The sequence below is a fragment of the Pteropus medius genome, unplaced genomic scaffold, assembly GCF_902729225.1.
Source record: "Pteropus medius unplaced genomic scaffold, Ma_sr-lr_union100, whole genome shotgun sequence".
In the NCBI taxonomy this organism is placed as follows: Eukaryota; Metazoa; Chordata; class Mammalia; order Chiroptera; family Pteropodidae; genus Pteropus; species Pteropus medius.
The window spans coordinates 19,851,089-19,863,054 of record NW_024349803.1 but is presented as its reverse complement, the minus strand read 5'-3'; the positions used below and the strand labels follow the sequence as shown (position 1 = coordinate 19,863,054).

General features: G+C 45.2%; 1 protein-coding gene across 1 annotated transcript in view; it reads right to left on the bottom strand.

The window, feature by feature from the left end:
* The window catches only part of FBXW12 (F-box and WD repeat domain containing 12), an 11,419-nt gene extending 5,799 nt beyond the window's left edge, over window positions 1–5,620 (bottom strand). The window contains exons 1-5 of the mRNA XM_039837631.1: window positions 5,531–5,620; window positions 4,901–4,938; window positions 4,541–4,701; window positions 3,821–3,939; window positions 432–641 (exon numbers count right to left, since the gene is read on the bottom strand). Of these exons, the coding sequence (XP_039693565.1) occupies window positions 432–641; window positions 3,821–3,939; window positions 4,541–4,701; window positions 4,901–4,938; window positions 5,531–5,620 (618 nt within the window). The remainder of the gene's footprint in view (window positions 1–431; window positions 642–3,820; window positions 3,940–4,540; window positions 4,702–4,900; window positions 4,939–5,530) is intronic.
* Window positions 5,621–11,966: the final 6,346 nt, after the last annotated feature.

Genomic DNA, 11,966 nt, shown 5'->3' with positions numbered 1-11,966 from the left:
AAAACAACTTTCCAAGTCCCAAAGCACTCTTCTCCGGGAGAGTTACTCATTGGCACATCAATGCTACGCTTTTTTCTCAATGTCTCCCCAAACCCACATCTCTCCCTCCGTAGTCTCTTTCCAAGTTCATGTACTATACAATAATACACTTGAAAGATGAGACATAGATATGAAATAATTCAGGAAGGTCTCTAGAAGAATGACTGGATAATCGTACCTGAGGTAGGTCGAAGGCCAAGAGAGTATAAGTTACCAACATACAAGTATGTTCGTATGGCCAACGTTCATCGGTATTTTGCGACTCTCAGGGAATGTGGTAGAAATGACTCCAAGAAGACAGATTGCATTGTGACAGTAATGAGGCCGTGACACCCACCAAGGCAGTAGGCGTTTTGCTTCATGGGCCCCCTCCACATGCAGGGCTCACTTACCATCAGGAATGGGCCATCCTTTGTGAGAAAGGCTTCCAAGGAAAAACAGGCCTTAGGCACGGTGAGCGTCGCCAGAGCATCCTCATCCCGGCAATTCCACACTTTGACAGTTCCCTCCAAGTCCACGGTGAATGCAAGATGCATCTGAGGGAGGGTCTCCAGAAGCCTGATGCTGGATCGCTGGACTGGGCTTGACCAGATCATAATGCCCTAGAGAACGAGAGTGCCCCTGCATGCATTCACGGACCTCTTCACACCCGCCACTCTTTCATCCTGCCCGTGTTTATTCAGCAGCCTCCTCCAAATCGGATCCATTTCTCTCTTCAGGGACTAGAATAAGAAAGTTCTACTAAACATCTCAGTGAGTTGAGGGGTAGTGAAGAAGAAAAAGGAACTATGCAATATATTCAAAGGCAGGAACTCACGATACGATGGGCATAAAGAACAATCAGACTCCCTGGGCTCAAATCGATTCAGTCTCTTACTACCAAATCACTTTCCACCATGGCTTCTTACAGGAATGTTGGACTGCGTTCCACGACACATGCAACATGCTTAGCATTCTGCCTAGTACATAGTAGGAGTTCGAGGGGTATCAACTATCATGATAATCATTACTCTATCATCAATCTTGTAGATTGCACACAAGAAGAAAGACTTTCTCTTCTAGACTTTAATCTCATTAAAATTGTAAAATGTAACATAAGAAGAATACAAACATAAATGTAAAGTTTAATGAGAAATTACAAAGCAATTAACGTAACTATTTCTGAGCCCTCTTAAAGCCCCCTCATACTTGCTCTATTTACTACCCCACCACCCTCTCCAGATATAAATCACTATTTTGATTCCAAACACTATAACAGGTTGTCTGTGTAGCATTATCCACTGCTGTGTAATAAATCATACCCAAACTGGACAGCTTAAAACAATAAGTTTTTATCTCATGGTTTGTTTGTTAGAAATCCAAGTGCGGCTTGGCTAGGCAGCTCTGGGTCAGGGTGTCCTATGTGGTTGAAGCCACGTTCCACTTTCAAGGTGGCTCACTCATCTGGTTGTCACGTTGCTGCTGGCCATTGGCAGAAGTCCTCAGTACTTCGCCACATCAACCTCTCTGTAGGGCTTCTTGGTGTCATAACATTGTGGTTGGCTTTCTAAGAGCCAAGGACTCAAGAGACAGGAAGTGTCTTTTGTGACATAACTTTAGAAGTTACACACTGCCATTTCCACAATATCTTACTGGGTACAAAGGTCAGCACTATTGGATGTGGGAGGGAACTACAAATGATCATTAATATACTGTGGGACAAAGAATATCGGGGCCATCTTAGAGACTGGCTGATACAGTCCACCTCGTATCCCTAATTATTCACCTCCCTCTCCCACGCAAGATACACTCACTATTTCCCAAGCCCCCAGATATCTTACCATTACAGCATCATCTCAAAATCTAGTATCTCATTGTTGAATTAGGTACAGGCATAGATGAGGCTCTTTAGATTTAGTCCATCTTAAATGTGAAAAACTTAGAACTAAATATACAAGTCATCCGTCCCCTACATCGCCAAAATACAAGAGTAGGGCAGGCATAGGATAACATCATACACGCTCACATTCAAAAAAGGGGAAAATGGAAAATGGGGAGAGGGGGAAGCACCAAGGAATGGATGCTACACAGAAAATTTGAAATCCAGTAAGGAGCATGCTGGTAATTTGCCGACTAGGAGTCAAAGCCTGGCAAAGATTCTTAAGGACTTCTGGCTCCACTCTCTAGGCTCTTGGTTCTGTCTTCTGAGTCATCCTTCCCTTTCCATATGCGTTGGCCCAGTTTTGCAGCTGAGTAGTTATTACAGCCTGCTTCTTGCCTGTAAAAGTTCGGGATTCAAAATCTCTTTTCCTTTTGTGATATTTCAACTCCTCTGAGCCCAAGCTGGCAGTGTTTCTGCCAATATAATTGTCTCAAAAATGTTGTGGCTCTCCAAAGAACCTTACAGGAGTTAATATTGTTAGTCAAGAGCCACCCCCACAATTCTTCGAGATTAAACCTTTCGATACCTTGAGCCTATTCTGCTGGTGCTGCCGAGGTCAATGCCTTACACTTCTTAGAAGTTCTATCGCTTGACTTAGGAGTCCTATCAGTTCTCTGAGACACCTCCTCAAATCTTTCCGTCGTCCAACAAAGAACGTTGCAGCCACCTCTTTGGCTTCAAGTTTATAGTACGGTTTACCAACATTGGCCTGGATTAATCCTGCTTGGAATCCATTTCTGAAATTTTAGCATCATTCGCAATCTAGAAAGGCTGGGAATCCTCAAAACCAGCAAGCCTTGGCCTCCGTTGTTCGACAGTCCCAACTTCACCCTCGCCCTCTTCTCTCGCATTTTACTACAAGCAGCAAGAAGGACCCTGGAGGAAAGGGGATCCTCGTTATACAGGGGCACACAGTTTGGCAACACTGTCACCCATAGTAATGTGGAAACATATCTAGTGAATTGCATCATCTTGCCAAGGAGAAATCCAGGCAGAATGCTGAATGAAGGCTGTCTGAAGTTAGAGGATTCACCTCCAAGATGGCTTACCCACATGATTTCAAGTTGGTGTTGGCTGTTGGTGGGATGCCTGAGTTGTCTGCCACGTAGACCTGTCCATGGGGCTTCTCGAATGTCCTCGGGGACATGATAACTGGTTTCCCCTAGAGCAAGTTATGCATGAGAGTACCCTTCTAATTTTTTCCCCAGCTTTATTGAGATATAACTGACAGATAACATTGTGTAAGTTTAAGGTAGGAGCATTCTTCTAGACTCATCATTTCCCTCAAATATTTACAAAAGGGTGTTTGTCATACATCAAAAGATCTTGTGTTAGAAAGTGTCATTATCTAATTTCTATGGGGAAGAGAGAGAAATCCAAGCAGGGGGAAAAATCAAGATCACTTGGAGACTTCCAACTCGCTCTCCAGTGCTTTATGCATTGCATGTGCTAGTCCTGATAAATAAGACAACATCCGTGCCCTGTTGGAGGTGATCCAAGTTAGAAACCACTTTCTGAAAAAGCCAATATAACCAATGCCAGTTGTTGACAGAGAGGCAGCAGAACAGGTAATGAAGAGGCACGATGCCAATAGATTGTGAAATAAACAAAGTCACGCCACGTTACCCATAGAAAATAAGTCCTTGCACGTTTATATCTAGAAACGCATATTAAAAAATAGATTCTCTGTGTGTCTATAGTCTAAATGAAAAGGTTACAGATTACCAATTAGAAGACTTAATTTGAAACTTTGTTTCTGTTGTCAATTCCGAGTATTACTTTCCTCCCAGCTCTTGCTTCACCTGTGTACAGGACTGACACAGGTGTGCATCACCTGTGCACCTCATCGACCAGACTCACCTCCTGCACGTCCCAGGCATAAAGCATGCGCTTTGAAGACACCGTGCAAAGGATTGACTTCTCTCGTCCATTCATTTGGAGGCTACTTCCTGAGAGATAAGCCATTGGTTCCAAAATTCCTAGGGGGAAACACAGACAATGCTTGACCACCCCATAGCTGAGGGATTATCCAATTGAATTAAGAGAATTCTGGAAAGATAATTTTAAGTTTTCTCGCAACCCTTATGGAGAAAAGGATGGAAATTGGCCTTCGGAGTTATTCGAACATGGATTCCCATTGCAGACTGGCCATTTGGGAGGTGTTGGCCAATTTGTTTTTCCTCTTTAATCTGTTTCCGTAGATACGAAATGGAGATAAAAATCTCTCCACCAGAGAACCGTTCTGAGTTCTAAAAGAGGTACCAGAAATAAAGTGAGCGTTAGAACGTCTGTTATCTAAAAGTTTCCTTTTTCTTTAAGATTTTTATTCTAGGAGGGAAGGGAAGCCTTGGGGGAAAGGGAGTAACAAGGCCTGGTTTTGTGTTATGAAAACACCACTCTGGCTTCTCAGTGAGGCATAGACTGCAGGGGACGAGGGGAAGGTGGGGCTCGCTATCACGACAACCCATCCCGTTAAGTTTCAACTCCCTTTCTCGTCACCAAACGGGAAGACAGAAAAATATATAGTGGATTTCCTACAACAAGTTTGTCATGTGCCCCTAGAGTGTCCTGTCCGCCTACCGAGGTTGCCCGCCGCTTCTCTGTAGAGAAAGTCCTCTGGCTGAGCCAAGGCCATCCGACGCTCCCGCTTCCTCTGGCTGAGAAAGAAGTGCTTCCACGTTGGCGCACCCAGGCACTGATAGGAGAAGTGGCAAAAGCTCCACTTCTCTAGACACAGGTTTCTGGAAAGAGTCACGGTCCTGCGAGGCTGCCCCCCGCCAGTTCGCCTGCTCGGCACCACGCGAACCCTTTGCCCGCGGAAACCCTCACTCACGCCTCTCACCACGCAGCCGCACTCAGGCCTGGGTACAAATGCAGCATCCTCCTCCCCGCTAAGAGACACCTGCCTGCCCACCTTACCCTACCCATTCCCTTGCTCACCTCCACAGGTGGTCATTCTCTGCAACCTTATTCCAGTACTGAGGGAGAGAGAAGATACAAGCCGGAGATTGGTACCCAAACGTCGGCTCCGTCTCTGTTATCATTCATTCCGGGAGCAAGGCCCACACCGGTTAACCGGCCACCAGCCCCCTTCCCCAGTCTGGGACTACAGGGACACGGTAACAGCAGAGACCCATCACGGTATTCCTGGAAAGCTCAGAGTGGATTCCCCAGGGCTTGAAGTGGGAACCTCAAGGGCCATTTAATCAGCACGACTCTTGCATACCAGCTTTCCATTTTCATTTAACAAAATACGAGGCCCTCGAAGTGGAGGAGGCTGAACCCCAACACTCAGTGTATCGCTCTGCTCCTCTGCAAACTGGTGCTCCGAGTGGCCAAGAGAACTAATTGGTCAAGAGAAGGACTCAGGTGCATCGGACCTGAATGGGCAGGCCCGAATGGGTGAATTTAAGCAATGAAGGAAGGTGGTGTGGGTGTTATGCTGGGGTGGCTGAGATCCCAAGACCGAGGGAGAGTAGTGACCGGGGTCAGAGCAAGCACTGACAGGGTGGGCGGCTGTGGGGATGGGGCCGGGCAATGCGGATGGAGCGGCGGGTGAAGAGCATTCACCTTGTTCACTTGGCAAACCTGCAGCAAGCTGAACGCATCCAGGAAGGAGAAGATTTTCAACAACGGTACTTCAGGCAATAGGGTGTCCATCTTACGTGGCCAGAGTCCACAGCCAGTCTCCTTTCTCCTCTACGGGATGCTCTGAATTTAAAGGCCTGGCCCAAGTCTGCAGCACTTGGGAGGGTTTCCACCCACAGCCCATCTGGCTCTGATACAAACAGGCTGCAGGTGCGCCGACCCTCAGCCTGCCCTCCGTTTCCGCCTGTGTCCAGGGACTAGAGCCACACAGCTGAGGGCATCCCTCCCGACCCTCACTCATTTGTGTTCTTGTTTAAATGCCTTTAACACTGCGTTGTTTTGCACTGTGAACTGAAAGCTCAGGACCTTGGGCAGCTCTAGCTGCCAAGGAACTTGTCGGGACTCTAGGAGATTTCAACTAACGCCCATTCGTCAAAGTTTCTATGTGACGTTGTTTAAGTGGCAAATCGCCGAAGTAGGGAATCTGCTTCCCACATTGATATGTCTACTTTGGGATACCGAATCTGGCCAGTGGGGCCTGTCTCCCAACACCAAGGTAGCCCCCGGCTTTCTGCCTTTGTGCATTTAACTTTCCAGTGGAAGGAGAAAGTACCGGCCAAACAGGTGGCTCCACTGATGCCCAGGCTAAGGGCACAGGCCTGGTGTGAGATGGCCCTTACGGTCAGCGCCTTTCCCTGTGACTTTCTCCCAAGAACCTGACAACTGATTCCCACTTTTCCAATAGGAGTCCCTCTGCGAGGCTCAGTGGCGATGACCTTTCTCTTAAACTGCTGCCTCCAGCATGAACCACAGTGGTGGTGCTCAGAAGTACCATTTTTTTTCTGCAACATTATCTACTCTATCACCCCAAAAAAGGATCGGGCTTCTCACAGACCATTAATTGTCCTCTTCTTCAGAATTTGGAATGGAAAACTTTTCACGTTGACAGGCCCATAAAATACAAATCTGACAACTATGGGGAGACCACATTTTTCATTTTGCTAATTAGATTTATAGAAAACTAGTTTGAAGAGAATGTGGTTTAAAAAGAAAGAAACTGTCATTTAAAAAAATCCTAGTTTATAGAGAGCTAAGGGGAGTCTTATGGTATCTTTTACATCAGTAATTCTAGTTCTTCCAAAGTCTTTGGTAAAACGTGTCAAGAAGAAGCCAAATCGTGTGATGCGATCTTGTCCTTATACCTCTGTTCCCTACCATCCTGGCCATCCAAACCCTGGCTTCCTTGCCATCCACGAGTTTCAATTTTGCCAGTTTATTTTGCTCATTTCTCTGTCTCTTAGCAGCGACTCTGCCAGACCTCGTGCCTGGCTCCCTCACGCCATTACCGCCCAATGCCAATATCAGATAAAGAACTTTGGCCGTCCGGTTCACTTCCTTTTGGCACTGGCCCACTCGGTTCTGGTTGACCAGGCAGATCTCTGACGATGTCATACAGATTTTTTTCTAATCTTATTTCCCTTCTAATCTGTTTTTCATGGGTCTCCCACAAACCGCTCCATCACAGGCAGAAAGGGATGGCTGGATTCTTGGTTTAAATGATGTCTATATCCCGATGAGTCCCCTATTTATACATCGTTCTCTGGCATTTAATGTGGTTTTAAAACTATGCAGCCTGTTGTCTTAACGTCCGTCTGTACAATGATGTTTAAAGGTATCTCGGACTTCACATGTTTAAAACAGAATAATTTCTGGTCCCACAAATGTACATTTCCCCTGTGTTCCCACGCATCGTAAATGTCACATATTCCCTCTCTTGCTCAGGACAAAACTCTCAAAAGTTTTTCTGGATTTCTCTTTGCTTCTAATCTTCATCTTCTCTTATAGTCCCCATCACATCCTTCCCATCTCAGCTTAAATACTACCTCCTCATCAAGTTTTTCCTAAGATAATACTTCCCATCAAGTTCTCGTTACGCTATTTTATTTGTCCCCGTTACCCTTAACAGTAATTAAATTGTAAATAAAGTAAATTCACTTGTTTATCTGTTCATTGTCTCTCTCTCTATAGAACATAATTTCTTTGATGAAAGGAATCTGTCTTTCTGATTCACTTCTGAATCAACAGAGTCCAGGCTTGTTTCTGGAAACGTAAGATTTAATTATAATGTGATGAGCAAAGGAATGGATGAATACATTCTAAGCTAATGGAATTGCAAGTATTCTGAACGCCATGGTTACTAATAGCCACGGGGAACACAGAAGAGCTCCTGCTTGATGTAAGGGCAGATACAAATGAAACAGGAAGCTTCCTTTTCCCTGCTGAAAATAAGGAAGTGGTTTTCTTCCCTTTCCTTAGAGCATTTGCTTTAGGAATCTTATCATTATAAATTCTTTCTCTGCCTCTTTGAAATGTATATAAATCATTTTAGAAGTTAAATAAGCCTCTTGCCAGCTTGATGATTCAGAAAAGTCTTTCTCAAGGACCTGGGAGCCATCTCTTTAAGATGCAAACATTACGGAAGCAGCACCCCGAGGGAGACAGCGCCCCTGTTGCCCAGTGTCCATGGTGGGTACCCTGCTCCCCGTCACCTGCTTGTCAGTGTGTGACTTTACCATGTGGTTTCGTAGCTCCTCCCATCAACGCGAGGCCTAGTTGTCTACTCCTCTTATCAGCTCTGGCTTTGTGACTTTCTTGGCTAGTAGTCACACATAAGACCCAGTGTATGTGGCAGCCTGTAGGTGATGGGTACTATTTATGACCCCACCTAGATGCAAAGGGAATTGATACCTCTGAAATAGGGAAGGAAAAGATGATTTTGTGACGTTCTTCCATATAGAATCTACTCATCTGTTGAAATTTAATTTCATCATCTTTCTGGTGGAAAATTCTACCCGCCCAATAGCTACTTGGTATTTAAACTGCCCTTTGGAAAAAAAATAATAAAAATAAATTGTCTTTTGGAGCTACCTATGATTTTCCAAGGTCCTTTTTTTTAAATATCAGCATTTTAAAAACTATAATTCTACTTTATTACTGATACACTTTCTCCTATGTCGAAAAATAATTTAAGAAAACCGTATCTCTTCATAACTAGATGTTTCAGTCTATCTCAATTGGGTTGGCTTCATCCTCCTAGTGAAAGAAAATGAGCAACTCTTATGCCATGTGAGTATAGATGCCCATGGCTGGCATATATGATCTCATAATCTTAAAGATGTTTCTGATGAGAAAATATCTTTTCCTGAAATTAATAAGAATTTGGAGAAAATATGATTCTCTGAACTTTGAACAAATTTATAAGTAACATCCCAAGTTTCTCAGGTCCCCAGTTAAGAGGAAGAGAGTGGTTTCATTGATTGTCCTTTCGGAGATGAATTTGATCACTAGATTGCATCGAGATGTGCATTACACACTGTGGGTGGTCCCTTTACCCGTCCTTGGCCCACCCAAGTTCAACCTGCAGCTATAAAGCAAGAAGGCTTCCCAGTGCGCGGACATCATTACACATCCCAGGTATGAGCATCTCTTCTCTACCTGAGGCTTTCTTTGGTACCACACAAACTTGCTTGACTGCACACAGACAGGTACCAGAGACATGGGGATAAAAATTTCTGAGGGTACCCCTCAAACAATAGGGCATGGGAGTTGGTGGATAAATGTGCAGCCTCACATACTCAACTGGGATGATTCTGATTTTGTTGCACGTAGGTTCTTAGAGATTCCTCCAGTGGGAGTGAGCGTAAAGCTGCTTATCGATGCCATCTTCCTGGCATCCTATCTTCTTGGCATCATTTCTCCACTTCCTCACTTTTGTTTCTTAGGACCATCTTCCAAATAAAGCATGTCATTTAAGTCCTTGTCTCGGTCTGCTTTGGGAGAACCAAATCTAGGACCATTGGTATAGTAAGTGGCCAACCGTCAGTCAAATGACAACGAGGACTGTTTTGCTGGTGATAAGTGCCACGCTGGTAACACTGGAAAGACATGTGGTAGATCGAAATGAAGTACCGATGGAAAAGGAGGCACTAGTGCATGCATTAGTTCTAGTATTTGAAGTGTTATAGGGTGAAGCGTGATTGGAAGGAGTCTGGAGTGAGGACTTTGGCCAACCGTGACCCAAGGACATGCTGTAAAAGCCAGAATCCTACCATGGCAGCGTTTAAACAGACCCTCATCTCCTGCAGCAAGAAGGCAAACTGTGCTAAACTTGAGGCCGGGATTTAATTATAAGGGCAGTGGAGTTAAAAGAATGTTGAGTGCATAGACATTGCGGCTCTTCCTTGCTAAATTAGGACCTTAAAGCTGAAGGAGTAAGACCCTGATACCAAGGATAGGAACATATACTGGGATTTCCTGAGACCCTCGAGCCTCTAGATTCATCTAAAAACCTCCAGGTCTGTAGAAGCATTTCTTTTACCTTTGCTGGAGGAGGGCAGGCTCCCATTACCTTGTGGCCAGACAAAGGCCTCCTGAAGTGGCCACCTCACAAGACGATGTCTGCCCACATCAAATTCCGCTTGTGCCCCACCTCCTGGCCTCTAGACCAATAACTAGGCTCAGGTCTCAGCAGAGTCTTGGTGAGGAAATAGCTTATTTACTAGATGAGCTGCATGATGTGTCTAATTTGTATTAACAGGCATTGGGGGACCCCGTGCAGAAGTGGATTGGGAGGGTCTTCACTTCCTGTGGAACAGAAGACTGAGCATGGAAGTGTTTATTGATACGAGGGCACTCGCAATGACCCAGGACTTGGCATCTTGTGAAGACCCATGACACTGGCCCTTAATCCTGCTGGGAGGGCTCTTTGAAGGTCTGACATGAGGATGCCACATCAACATCACAGTAAGTGATGTAGAGGTGCTGGAACTGAGGGTCAATTATTAGCAAAGGGGCTGAATTATTATGTGAGTCCAGAGAACCTATTACAATGGCCCCGGGCTGATTATGATTACCATAACCTAGCTGATTCCAGTCCCGAGAAGGCCCAGAGGCCACTCATCACACAAAAGCAATACAGAAGGCACTGGCGAGGCAGGCCCCGCATCACTGAGAAGCTCAGCGGTGAGCTGCTGTCCTCTGAGGGTCCCAGTGAGGGCAGGAGAGCGACTAAGAAAGTAGGCTCCCCAGTGCCAGTGGAGAGGATAGAATTCCATATAACAGGTGCAGATGGCAACATCTCACTGTCAAAAGCAAGGTGGGTGTTAACTGCTCTATGGGCAAACAAGTCTGGCTTTGCTTCCTGGGATCCTTGACCCTAAAGGATTTCTGTCAGTGGCAAATAAGCCTTGTTCCTAAGTATGAGATTAAATGGGCAGCTAGTGAAGGCGTTGCTCTTCTTCTATAAACGAAATGATAAAGAATAGGTTCGCAGAAGACTCGTGTCAGCAACCAAGCAGGAAATAGTGAGCCTTCACAAAACGTTGATGTCTCAACCAGTTCATAGAGCCCGCTGTTTGAATGCGGACCTGGGTGTCCTTGAGAATGGAACCAACAGAGCCTCTGCAAGTATAGAAAACATATATTCACCTAGTCTTTGTCTGATGGGACCTATGGCCATGGCCCAAGGAACTACACTGGGGAAAGGGTTCTGCCCAGATCAAATGAGGGCTGTTGGATATAGATAATGAGCCCCCTCTCATAGTAGGGTGACATAAAAATCAATCACAGTCCTCATGGTAAATTGAAGTATATGGAGACCAGACGATGCATACGTAGCTCGAGTCTATCTTATACTGGATCCACTGGTTCTGTGAACTTCCCTCACAGCTATTGCTCTGGTCTGTGACTATATATAGAGTTATGATGGCTGTCTCTAGCAGATGGCATGGCACACATACAGGTTGTATGACACGTAAAGCAAAATGCATTATGGTGAGAGGGCCAAGTGAATGTTTCTGTAATTGCCTCGACTGGCCAAAAAATTGTAAAGCAGAGTTGTACTGCATCCAGGTAGAACTGCAGCCTCAACGATAAAGGAAATGTAAGCCCCGGCCCAGCCTATGTATGACTACTGCAAAAAAAAAAATTCTATTATCCCCACGATGCATCACGGCAGATGAGCGACCACTCCATAAACCTAACCAGGTGGTCATTCCACATGCAGCTGCTCTGCAGATGTGTTAGTTACCTTTACAGGAAGAGCTCTGGGGCTGGTATGCGGCTATTTATCTCAGGAATGTGTTGCTTCTAATCTCTATCAGAAAAAGAGGATCGAAGGCCATTTTTGATTACCTGGATCAGACAGCAGCTCACATTCCCTCCCTTTCCACGGGGCTAGGACAACTTTTCTGTTCTGTGTCATAATACAATCTGAAAAGATTTTTGATCATTATGACAATTTACTATACTGATGACATCCTGCTAACTAGATCTCGTGAATAGGATGCGGAAGGTTCTCTGGATGACCTGGTAAGAAAATGTGTACCAGAGAAGAGGATAAATACGAAAAGCCTCCCTC